At 47.2% G+C, this 13,081-nt stretch overlaps 1 protein-coding gene across 1 annotated transcript in view; it reads left to right on the plus strand.

Moving 5' to 3' along the window:
* Positions 1–13,081, plus strand: part of WDR20 (WD repeat domain 20) — a 28,190-nt gene that overhangs the window by 2,157 nt on the left and 12,952 nt on the right. The window contains exon 2 of the mRNA XM_075844250.1: positions 12,753–12,935. Within this exon, the coding sequence (XP_075700365.1) occupies positions 12,753–12,935 (183 nt within the window). The remainder of the gene's footprint in view (positions 1–12,752; positions 12,936–13,081) is intronic.

Raw genomic sequence — 13,081 nt, forward strand, 5'->3', positions numbered from 1 at the left:
CGCCACAGAGGGTTTCCACTAAGCTTTTCTAGGTCCCTGATCATTCGTAGGAGGGCTCGCCATTTATTACACTGGAGACTTTTGAGGGACCAGAAATGTCTATCTTCTTCCATTAGGCCTGTACCCAGCTTTCCCAGATGACCAAAGGGCAATTCAGCAGACTCTTCTCCTTGCGCTTGGCTTTACCGCTGACTCCCCTCTACTTTGTTAGGTTCATTTATGGTATTGGCGCTGAACTGCAATGCCACATGCAACCTCTGGACATGTGTGGCGCTGTTTTTGAAGAAGCAGCCATGTTTTTCTATTCCTGTACAACCCCTTTAAAGGAACACGCTGTGCTATGCCTAGTGTAGGGTCCGTGGTGGTGGGGCATGGAATAGATTCTCTCTTGGTGTTCTTTAAATCCCTGTGTCGTGCCCCACCCCCTCAGGCCACGCACTCGGCATACGTGTAATACTGGAATGTTCCTTTAAGGCTTAGGAAACTTTTTGTAACGTAGTGCGGTGACACCTCTAGTGAACCGGACCGTTGGCCATGAAAATTTAAAAAACATTCTCAATACTTTACAGTTTTTTGTTTTTATATTTTGTTTTCTCCATTCACAACCAAAGCGGCTTCTGAAAGTTCTGCTGGTTGTCCTTGAAAGTAGTGTAGCGCCACCCAATGGTGTCACGTGACTAACTGTCATCTGAACTCCCACAATTCACTGCTGTCTGGTCATCAGAAACCAGCAGAATTTATGAATGTAGCTTCAGGTGACGCATGGCATGCAGGGAGTTGTAGTTTTGCAACACTTGGACAGCCACAGGTTGGAGATCACTGCCCTAAAACCAGACCGACGTCCACAGGTGGAGGAGCCTGTGTTGTCTCAGCTGAAGGAACCCGCCCTGCGTTTTATAATGTCAATGACCAGTTTCTTTCTTCTTCTTGGCTCGTTTCTTACTTGCTGAAGGTGATTTGAGTCCGAGGCCTTTGACGCTCTTCTTTCCAGGAAAATAATGGGTGTGTATGTTCTGTAGGAGGACACGCACAAGATAATCTTAGCTGCCATGATCAAAGCGCGACATGCGTGACGTCATGTCTGTGTACGCAGGACGGTGCAGGTCCTAAATGTATCTTCTTTATACTGGGAGAGATGGGTTGGAGCTCCTCCAATTTAATCCTAATGTTAAAGGGGATGTCCAGAATTAGAAAAACATGGCGGCTTTCTTCCATCAGGTTGTCTGGCATCGCAGCTCAGCTCTATTGAAGAGACTCCGGCTGAACTGCAGTACCACACACAACCTGTGGACGGGTGTGGCGCTGTTTTATAAAAAAAAAACAAAAAAAAAAAAAACCCAAAAAAACAGCCATGCTTTTCTAATTCTTTAACACCTGACTGCATCTAAATTGAAAGCAACACGAAACCTTTAATTAGATCTAATGTGCTGAAATCACTAATCTGGAGACCAATCCTTTATTGGCCTTCTCTCTGACTTCACATCGCCCCCTGCTGGATCAGTGTCTGTACAGAACATGCTCTGCTGAGTTGCATTCTGGAATACACTTTCTTTTAAAGAACTTGACATGTGGACACCCCGCTCTAAGTGAGGGCCCCCTGGTGATCCGCTGTAGGTGAATGCATATTTCTCCTGTGGCCCCTGCAGGAGAAAAGTGGTATTACAGGGCATTCATTTAAATGAACAGGCAGACGTGTAATACATGGAGTCCTCCAGGGAGAGGCATACTCTTGGCAGCAACTCCTAGACTAATAGAAGGGGGTCCCAAGCAGGCGACCACTCTCCATGACATCCATAGTGGAATATGCACAGAGATCGTGCCAATGCTCCTGTACAGGACGCTTATCTATAGCGCCAATATTATTGTACCCAGATTGGGAATCACTGGCCGCACTCCCATTCGGTTGCAGTCGGCTTGAACCTGCGCCGTACATTACTTTACTACGGAACAGAACCGTGCTGAGTGCATGAAGTGCAGGGATGGACGATGTTGTAGGAGCCAGTTAGACCAGTCCAGGAGCCAATTTACTTTAAGTCCTTAATACCCAGCTATACCATACCATAGACCTCAATAGAAAAACATTGTCTCGCAGACTCCCGGGACTTCTTTAGTGCCTGAACATGGCGGTTTGGTCCGGTGCAGTTTTCCATACAAGCGCTCTGATATGGCGTCAGAACTGCCTGCATTCATGTATTGAGCGTTTTTGCAGTTCTGCACCTGGGTACACGTCATCAGGGGGGACTTTTATGTGTGGAGGGTTTACCGGTTGCATTCATTGCGATCCTCTAAGTCGTACACAAGACCTTGAACAAGCACAACTTGGATATGAAATGTTCCTCTTTTGACTAAGGAGTGGGGGCAGGGGTTACAAGGAGAGTATTGTCCCCGTCACAAGGACATTTGTGTATTGTCCTCATTGACTCTAGTTAGTATTCACGCTTATTAGTGTCTTGTAACGTAAAGAATCTGGTGAATTGTTTGTTGCGGCACCTTTTAAATAATACCCGTTGATGTTTAGAGGAAAGGGCCGTGATATTTCTCGTTTGTGAAACCGATCGGTAAAAATCCTCGCCGTTTGTGATATTAATGTCACTTCGCTGCTGCGTTAAAACTGATCATGGATCTGGATGTGTGGCTTTATTATATAATTCTGTCTGTCTCTGCAGTCACCACTAGGGGGAGCTCACTGCATACAGGCTTATACAGCTCCCCCTAGACAAAACGATATAATTTTAAAGAGGACTGGTCACCTCTCTTGAGATGTCTGTTTCAGTAAGTAATTGTATTCCCCCTATCAAATAACCATTCTAGAGCATCTTTTCTTAGAACTCTACTTGTACCTTTCCTCTGTGATTCCTCCTAGAAATTTAGGAATAAATTGACAACTGGGGGTGTGACAATGTCCAATCAGCGCTGGCAGAGTTTGACTCCGTAGGGAGACACCCTATTGACGGAATGGTAACACCAAGTTCTTAATTTATTCATACATTTCTAGGAGGAATAACAGAGGAATGTCACAGCAGAAAGGATACGCCAGAATGGTTAATACAAGTATTTGCTAAAACAGACCTGTCGGGAGAGGTGATGGCTCCTCTTTAGCTGTGTGGAGGGAAGCAGAATAATGGATACATGGCTGCATGCTTTAGGTATAGCCTTTTTCCCCCCCAGGGATTTAAAGGGCAAATCTCCCACATTATTCAGCTTTACTGCAGTAGGGGAGGGTTAATTTCATCATGAGTTGGCAGAATTGACGTTCAGGAATCAAGAAAAGCTTGGTGGCACCCTGCTGATGACGTCTTCCGTACCTTTCTCTTACCCCTTTGCTCCAGTTGCAGTAATGTTAATATTGATATCCTCTGAGCTGCTCAATGGCTGCGCTCCTTCCTGCCGGACCCAAATTTATGAGCAGTCAGTAATTAATGGCTGTGACCGGTGCGGTGGATGACTACATTAGAATGGCTGATACTTGTGACGGGGGGGGGGGGGCCTCTTTATGATCTCTTGCCTCCTGGCACTGCCCTTGGAGGGTGGGAGAGGGCAGTGGTGAAGATGCAGGACGGTCGTCTCCTCCAGTAAAGGCTCTCCTGTTTACAGCATCTAGTCACGCTGCCTATGGGAAAGTATAAATGGGGGATGGTGAGGGTCGTGCTGTTCTACTGATCATCTCCCAGTCCTCTGCTTCCCAACGTGCCACTAACTCAATGGAGGTCCGAAATTCCGATCAGCCGTATTCTGTACATTAGTGCTCCCCAACCTGTGGCCCTCCGGCTGCTGCAAAGCTAGAATTCCCATCATTCCCTGATGCATTGTAACAAACACTCAGCTGTATGAGCAGGGCTAGGTCAGGTACTGGTTTTCAGGCTGTGAATATGAACAAGGATGTTTCCCGTTCACTGACGGCAAGCAGACAATTTGTATAAATTCCTAATTTTCAAACTATTTAAGAAAGTTGCAAAAAAAAATTATCCAATGATAAATATTACATAAGAGGAATAGGGTCCCATACTCGGGACCCCCCACTGTTAGCCAGAGCAGATGGGGAGTGCGTCTCCCACAATGGAGGACTTTGCGCTGTTACATGGTTGTCCATTTAGTTGAATGGGCGCTGTGTAATGTTTCTGTGGGGGATGGGTGGTTGTGCGGGGTCCTGCAGGGATATCCGCTGATTACTGGGGAGACCAGCGGTGGTCAGATGTTCGTCCTGATGGAACATCCCTTATAATATTTTATGATTTTCTACTCCTATTATCTTCCGTTGATTACTCCGTGAGGTAAATGATGTTGGGTCACTTGTCCCCACCCGGCAGGGTGTGTGCTGCAGTATAAAGTATTGGGGAGAGGGGTGTTACTTGAATGGCTGTTTAAAGGATCACTTCACCAAAATGTCTCTGTGTAAGGCCCCATGCACACGGGGCATTCCCTGCAGAACGACTGCCACGCACCGTAGTTTCTTCATTGTAGATGTGTTTGAGAGTTATTCGGGCGGCTGACGCGTGATGCGCCATCACAGCCGGGAGATCTCCGCAAGTTCTTATACGTCACCGCAGCTTTACGAAAGTGGCTGAATTTTTCTCATTGCGAAGTTGAGAGCAGTCGCAGACGAGCGCGGATCACGATTAATGATGTGCTGAAAATCTCCCAGTGACCGGAGAGAAAGGAGACAAAACGCCTCAGTCCTCGGAGCAGAGTAAGACGCGGCGGGGCGGTAAATAAAAATAGAGGCAGATTCTATCAAACCCTGAAAAAACCCGTAAAGGCGGCTGAATGCTGGAGCTGCGAAGTGCCGGCGTCTCCTGGTAACCATCCCTTATTTACTGTATTAGTCCAGCCAGGGGGGGGAAACGGACTCTTTGGGGGTTTCCTACCATGCAACTTTAAGGATACCTCTTATTCCAGACTGCGAAATAGAAGGTATACCAGCCCAACAGATGCCAAAATGGCGCTCTTTTGTCAACCGTCAGGTGAATGTGGACCTATGGATACATGCAACATTCCAGGCACATATGCTGAATGGACGCTGCAGTGTGAATGGGCTCTAAGGGCGTCCGTGTAAAACACCCTATAGACAATTTGTATGGCCCTGGATTGGGAGCCACTGTTAAAGGAACACAACTGATGATGCAATGTCCTAGGCAGGGACTGAGGGGGTGGAGCATGACACGAGTTCAAAGAACACTAAGAATTGCTTTGTCATGCTCCGCCCATTATTCCCTCCATTAGGTATAACGTGCTCCTATTTCGCTGGGGTGTTCCATTAAACTTTGGAAAAATACCAAGAGCTACGACACACGTCTATATGGGGTGGGGGCAGAAAGGGTGCCCATAGTGACTGTCAATTGGGAGGGGTATGACCTGCAATTAAAGGGTATTTCCCTCAAAGATGAGTGACCGCTAATGTCTCCGGAAAGATGGATGGCAACCCTTGTGGAAGCAGTAACAAACTTATTGGATGGCAAAGCTGGCGTGTTTTGCAGCAAGAAGGTGGTTGATTTATGGCTTCTTAACACTGCTGCGGTTTGGCACCCCAACTTGGTGCTTCTGTCTGATGCGGAGCTGGACAGGTGATCTATCTAGGCCAATCAGCTGAGGGGCTCCCCGCTTTGCATACGTTGCTGCTCTCTATAATGCGGACATAGTGACAGGTCTAATACTCCTGTACCCGAAGGAGCGCTCCTTTAAGAATCTTTCCAGCAGCTGCCACAAATGATTTCTGTTCTGTGCCGGTGAAGAGGATAAAATGGGTCATGATTTACAAATGTTCTGCCTGTCGTCCATAATCCTCTGCACATAAACCGCTCTATCTCTTCATCCTCGCTGTTCTCTTCATCAGGACGTTTGTCTTCGTTTTTCTGTCGGAAGACGTTCTCCAGTAGCAGATTTAAAAAAGCAAAGAGATTGTCCTTTATTTAGTAAATTAGTATTACAGTGCGGAGAATGGAGGCAGACGTAGAGTGTCTGTCAATCTAACCAAGAGCGGAAGAAGTCATGAGAACCTGCCATACAATGCACCTCCAAACACGCGACCATAAAGGGGTTCTCTGGGTTTACGTGCAGTGGACCATGAACACCGATCTGCGGGACAGAGGTTGTTGGCCGAGTAAGCGGAGGGGGCTGTGTTGTCTACAGACCATCCATACATTCTGCTAGACTGGATACATAGACTCCTGTACGCGTCCTGCCCATATTGAGTGGACATAACCAAACGATCCATGCAAGGAGCCCCCCCCCCTGACGATCGGTCTTAAACCCTTTCTCGCCGCAGCCATTTTTCGGACTCTCTTTTTTTTGCTCCCCACCTTCCAAAACCCGTAACATATTTTTTTTTTTAATTATTTATTTTATTCCATCAATATTGCCGCATGAAGGCTTGTTTTTTTGCGGGACGAGTTGTAGATTTTACAGCACCATTTATTGTACCGTATAATATAGTGGGAAACTAGAAAAAATATATATCTGGGGTGGAATAGGAAAAAAAAACTACGACTTCTCAATGTTTTGGGTGGTTTTGTTTTTTACGGCGTTCACCGTGCAGTAAAAACTGCATTTTCACTTTATTCTGCGGGTCCCTACGATTATAGCGATACAAAATTGATATAGTTTTTTTTTCTTCTTTCTATGTTTTACTATTTCTACAAGGGAAAAAAATGATTGTTAAAAATAAAATTTAATTTTAGTCGCCACATTCTGAGAGACATAACTTTTTTTTTTTTTTTTTACGTCTATTTAGCAGTATGCGAGCTTATATTTTGCAGTGCGAGCTGTAGTTTATATTGGTACCATTTTGGGGTAAATTAGACTTTTTGTGGGAGATGAAGTGACCACAACAGCAATTCTGACGGTTTTATTTTTTTTAGAGGATCTGTCCGCTCTCCTGTGTGGTGTAGTATAGAGGATCTGTCAGCTCTCCTGTGTGGTGTGGTATAGAGGATCTGTCTGTTCTCCTGTGTGGTGTAGTATAGAGGAGCTGTCAGCTCTCCTGTGTGGTGTAGTATAGAGGAGCTGTCGGCTCTCCTGTGTGGTGTAGTATAGAGGATCTGTCTGTTCTCCTGTGTAGTATAGAGGAGCTGTCAGCTCTCCTGTGTGGTGTAGTATAGAGGAGCTGTCAGCTCTCCTGTGTGGTGTAGTATAGAGGAGCTGTCAGCTCTCCTGTGTGGTGTAGTATAGAGGAGCTGTCAGCTCTCCTGTGTGGTGTAGTATAGAGGAGCTGTCAGCTCTCCTGTGTGGTGTGGTATAGAGGATCTGTCGGTTCTCCTGTGTGGTGTAGTATAGAGGATCTGTCGGTTCTCCTGTGTGATGTGGTATAGATCTGTCGGCTCTCCTGTGTGGTGTAGTATAGAGGATCTGTCTGTTCTCCTGTGTAGTATAGAGGAGCTGTCAGCTCTCCTGTGTGGTGTAGTATAGAGGATCTGTCGGTTCTCCTGTGTGGTGTAGTATAGAGGATCTGTCGGTTCTCCTGTGTGGTGTAGTATAGAGGATCTGTCGGTTCTCCTGTGTGGTATAGAGGATCTGTCGGTTCTCCTGTGTGGTGTAGTATAGAGGAGCTGTCAGTTCTCCTGTGTGGTGTAGTATAGAGGAGCTGTCAGCTCTCCTGTGTGGTGTAGTATAGAGGAGCTGTCGGTTCTCCTGTGTGGTGCAGTATGGAGGATCCGTCGGCTCTCCTGTGTGGTATAGAGGATCTGTCGGCTCTCCTGTGTGGTGTGGTATAGAGGAGCTGTCGGTTCTCCTGTGTGGTGTAGTGTAGATGATCTGTCGGCTCTCCTGTGTGGTGCAGTATAGAGGAGCTGTCAGCTCTCCTGTGTGGTGTAGTATAGAGGAGGTGTCAGTTCTCCTGTGTGGTGTAGTATAGAGGAGCTGTCAGTTCTCCTGTGTGATGTAGCATAGAGGAGCTGTCGGCTCTCCTGTGTGGTGCAGTATAGACGAGCTGTCAGCTCTCCTGTGTGGTGTAGTATAGAGGAGCTGTCGGCTCTCCTGTGTGGTGTAGTATAGAGGATCTGTCAGTTCTCCTGTGTGGTGTAGTATAGAGGATCTGTCAGCTCTCCTGTGTGGTGTAGTATAGAGGATCTGTCGGCTCTCCTGTGTGGTGTAGTATAGAGGAGCTGTCAGCTCTCCTGTGGGGTGTAGTATAGAGGAGCTGTCAGCTCTCCTGTGTGGTGTAGTATAGACGAGCTGTCAGCTCTCCTGTGTGGTGTAGTATAGAGGAGCTGTCAGCTCTCCTGTGTGGTGTAGTATAGAGGAGCTGTCAGCTCTCCTGTGTGGTGTAGTATAGAGGAGCTGTCAGCTCTCCTGTGTGGTGTAGTATAGAGGAGCTGTCAGCTCTCCTGTGTGGTGTAGTATCGAGGAGCTGTCAGCTCTCCTGTGGTGTAGTATAGAGGAGCTGTCAGCTCTCCTGTGTGGTGTAGTATAGAGGAGCTGTCAGCTCTCCTGTGTGGTGTAGTATAGACGAGCTGTCAGCTCTCCTGTGTGGTGTAGTATAGAGGATCTGTCGGTTCTCCTGACATTTTCATTTTTAGGAAATATTGCATTCCCCCCTCCCCTTTTTTTTAAAATTAATTTTTTCCTCCCCATAACGGTTTTGCTGTTCCTCTGTTGTTTTTTCCTGGAGTGCATTATTATTACCATAGTCAATAGGGTCTATCTGTAGTGTCAGATTTTATGGGGGTCTGGGATCCCCCCCAAAAAAAATTGAAACCCATTTTTTCATTTTCTTGTTTGGGGGGTGTTACTTCTTATAACGGCCTCCTATAGTTTCCATGTCTCTCGTATATCTTTTCTGTTGTCATTAAACAGTCCGCTCTGTTTTGGCATCAGGCGGCGCCTCCATGGTTCCACACCTGATCTGAGCGCGTTCTGTTTCATGTTTTTGTGCTGTTGTCATTGGGCATATGCTGTCAGCGTACGATACAGATGGCGGGCGGCGTCACCGTGGTCTGCTCAGTAAGCGCATGTAATGTGGGCAAAGCGTGCTTGGATGTGAATGTGAGAGGAATAATATAGGTACGTTTTCCTCAGGGCCGGTGTGGGGATAGTATGTTCTATTCAGCTGCGGAGATTGTTGGCTCTCAGTGCATGCTGGGAGTCGTAGTTTTACAACGGCTGGAGTGCCGTAGGTTGCTGACCCCTGGTATGGTCTGAGTCTGCAGTGCGGCTGTGTTCATGTGTGATACGAGACACTTCATGTCTCTGACTTTATGGTTAATGATTTATCAGATGTTTAACACATGTATTCCCTCTGCTGCTCCTCCTGTCGTTCTTCTAGTGTAGAACACATGGAACTCCAATGACAGAAGCGAGGGTTCACCTGGAGCTGAAATGAACGTCGCTGTAACTTATCACCCACAGATTTGGTATTCTCTTTCCCTTCCAGCTGTTGTAAACCATGCTGGGAGTTGTAGTTTCTGAACAGCTGAGAGCCACAGGTTGGAGATTATTGCTATAAACCAGAAAATTGTAAGGAGCGCTGGACCATCACTTCAGCATTAAAGTGACCGTTCAGACGGGAGAGTATAACTGGACTAACATCAGGCGTGGAGAGACTCTCTTGCGTTCCGGGAGCGTCATATGGTTGCCTGGCAACAATACCGCCCGGTGTCTTTCCACGCCCGATGTTCTTGCGGGAGACTATAACTGGACTGACACTTTAAGGAGTTGTCCAAAAAATTATTTTTTTCTTTCCAATAAACTTGAAGTTGACCTTTCTAACTTCTGTGCACCTACTGCCAGTGTCCCTCCGTCATGTGCGGTGTCTACGCCAAAGTGACGTAACATTCGGGTATAGGCATTGGGGGAGGTATGGGGTACAACACTGATTAACAAGGCAGATTATGGATCCCTCGTGGGCATCGTAATGACATCAGTTATTAGGGGGGAGCAGCATGTACAAACTGGAGCTCCACTGCGGGCCATGTAATAAGGCTAAATTAAAAAAAAATAATTATAGCACCCTGGACAACAAAGAGAAGGGCCATTCAGGACCCACATCTATCAGCCAGAGGTGGGGAGGGGGGGGGGGGCTACAAAGAGCGTCTTACTCCGGAGGACTCGGCACATTCGAGCATTACATGGACAGGCCACTGATTTTTAACAGGCGCCAAGCAATGCTTTGTTTTCCCTGTGGTGGCGCTGCAGGGAAATTAAACACTTGCTGCCAGGTACCCCTGCTTCTTACAGCTGATCGCTGCAGGACTCTGAGTAAAACGGCGATTACATTTTTTTTTTTTTTAGCTGGGGGGCCTTCTAACAAAAAGGATTGTATGCGGAGAAGCTCTTTACCTCTTCACCTGAGATGACACCTCGGTTGTAGTTGTATTTGTTGGTGATTTTTCATCCTCTGGTTACGTAAGAGGTGATTTGAGTGAAGCGCAGGCTGCCCGGCCCGTGTAATCTGCAGCTTCAGTTGGCGGTGGACACTGTGGCGGCCTCTGCGCCGCATTAAAAGGTTAATCTCCTTTGTGTATTGAAAGCTGATGCCGCCTGTGTAATTGGTCACCTCTCAATAGTTCGCTTTGTCAGCATTTATTCATTTAGGAATAAAACGTGAGCGACCTTTTACGTTTCATTGCACCCAGTCTCGCCTCGTTAGTTGGAAATCCACCCCCCCCCCCCTAATCTTACTAGAGGCAAAAAAAATGTGCAACTTTATTTTTGACTCTGCACCTCTCCTTATGGTGGCGCGGTGCCAGTATCACCATGTAAACAAGCCCCTTCGGTGCCCCTTCTTATGTGTTCCCTTGGCTGCCATTCTCTGCTGTCTTGGGTTTCCCCGTATCATGGCTGTCTATTGTGCGGTCTACTGAGAAAGTTGCGGAGACCATGTAATTAGACATTTGTGTTTGCGCCCTCTGCTGGAGGGAGAATCGTCCGATGACGTCACTCCTGCCAGCAGCGACTACTGCTCAGACACTGGCACCTGCGATGGTGCTGACTCATATGAGAGACTTGTATGGGCTCCTGATTGAGACTTTGCTGTGGTCTTGGCCTCCGCTGCGCGTCCACAGTATAGATCTCGGGAGAAGAGTCTGATGGCTCTTGCAGTCTGTAATACAGCAATTCAGAGATTAAAATGGCCCTTGGCAACCCGGTCGGATATTCTGGGATCCGTTTCCTGTTTTTGGCCTTACTGGACAAAACCGGCAATTCGACGTCTGTGCCAACTAGCTGGATCACTCTGGGCTCGGGGGTGAGTTTCGACGTTTTACCTGGACACCAGCTGTTAGTGACTGGGCATGTTCGTAACCATCAAACGCGGTTTCAGTGTAATATGGAGGTCCTTTTGCTGGGGGAGCAGCATGTCTTGTTGCTTACAAAATGATGTAGGTATAAATGGTAGCCCCCCTAAATGTAGACACGGACAGTACTGCCTCTCACCTCTCCATGTAAATGATGTAGATACAGATAGTACTGCCTCCCTGTCTCTTCCTGTGAATTTAGATACAGATAGTACTTCCTCCCTGTGAATGATGTAGGTGTGGATAGTACTGCCTCTGTAACTGATGACTGGCTGAATTGTGGCAGTTCTGTAATTCTCCTTTTAAGCCTCTTTCAGATATGTTCCCGTTTAGAAATTGACTAATATTTTAGCATCATGTCCCAGTCTCGGAATGGCGGCGGCCCACTCCATTTTTTTTATTTTTTTTTGGGTGATTCTGCTGGCGTATCTGTATTCACTGGCTTTTACAGGCAGAAATGCTGACAGTTGGCACCCCACCGACTCCCCCAGTGATGTGAAATCCGATTAGCGTCCTCCAGCCGGCGGATTTTCATCTTTCCTGTTCTGTAGATTTGCAGAAGGCATTAACAACGTGGAGGTTTAGGGACCCGGGAGCATTAGAGGCGATTACTGCGAGGAGTCATTTACATGAAATGAATTTTGGAATTAAGAACGTATCTTCCCTTCCAGCTTCGTTCTTGATGATCGCCTCTTCCAACGAAGGGCTGTGGACGAGAACATCTCAGACCCCGCGACCGGATGGGTTTCATTGCGACTTACGGCGCCTCTTGGAGCTCCGTTGGGCACCGTCAAACATGTCCGGTTCCAATGTTTTTCAACAAATTGCAATGTAGTATCGTCCTGTAAATAACCTAAATAGTGGCCCCTGATGTATAGGCCTATAGCTATTCTCATTCCGAGTCTCCTGAGTCATGAGTAGAATGCCAGAACTACAGTGAAGACTGACACTCCAGTTTGTGGCATACAATGTAGCGTATCTATACAGTTGTGTGAATGGGGGTTTTCTGGGAATTTAGCCTTGGATAGTCAATCACTGTGATCGTTGGGGTCTGCCGATCAGCACAATGAAGGAGCCCTACAGAGGTGGCTGTGCCGGGTTTTGCAGCGTGTCCCAATGTTGAGTCCTTGAGGACCCCTTTTTAAAGAGAATATACCCCCCCCCCCCTTTGATCAAGCGTTAATAGCACAGTCTAAAATAAACATGTCTGCCTCCGCTGTGTGCCCTTTAAGGCGTGCCGGGTTGCTGCGGTGCGGATCGTAGACTTCCCCCTTCCTCTCAGCCGATCTCCATAGCAATATTCACGTGTTGTAGCCCTGACCTTGGCTGCGCTCTCCAAGCTTCAAAAACTGCAAAGTAACGCACGTTTCCCACGTCTGGGTTGTTGGGGCGGCTCCCGTGCTGCCGATCCATTTTGTTAATGGGGAACGCTCCATAATAAATGATGTCTGATTATTGAGGTGTCGTGTATATGATCAGGAGCCGCTCCGTACAAATATAGTGAGTGTTTTTTTATTTCTTCCCCAGGCTGCGGATTTGAGCAAACCAATAGACAAGCGGATCTACAAAGGGACGCAGCCCACCTGTCATGACTTCAATCATCTCACCGCCACGGCAGAGAGCGTCTCGCTACTGGTCGGCTTCTCTGCAGGACAGGTCCAACTCATAGACCCCATCAAGAAGGAGACCAGCAAGCTGTTTAATGAGGAGGTGAGTGTGGGGGATGGGGTCCGTCACCAAATATATTATGTCCCAGGGTAGCGTCGACAGAAGCAAATTCGGAAATGACTGTTTATGCGATTACCCTAAGGCCAAACACACACGATGCGTATTACGCGTGGGCTTTCCTGCGGCAA

Source organism: Rhinoderma darwinii, chromosome 12, assembly GCF_050947455.1.
Source record: "Rhinoderma darwinii isolate aRhiDar2 chromosome 12, aRhiDar2.hap1, whole genome shotgun sequence".
Taxonomy (NCBI): Eukaryota; Metazoa; Chordata; class Amphibia; order Anura; family Rhinodermatidae; genus Rhinoderma; species Rhinoderma darwinii.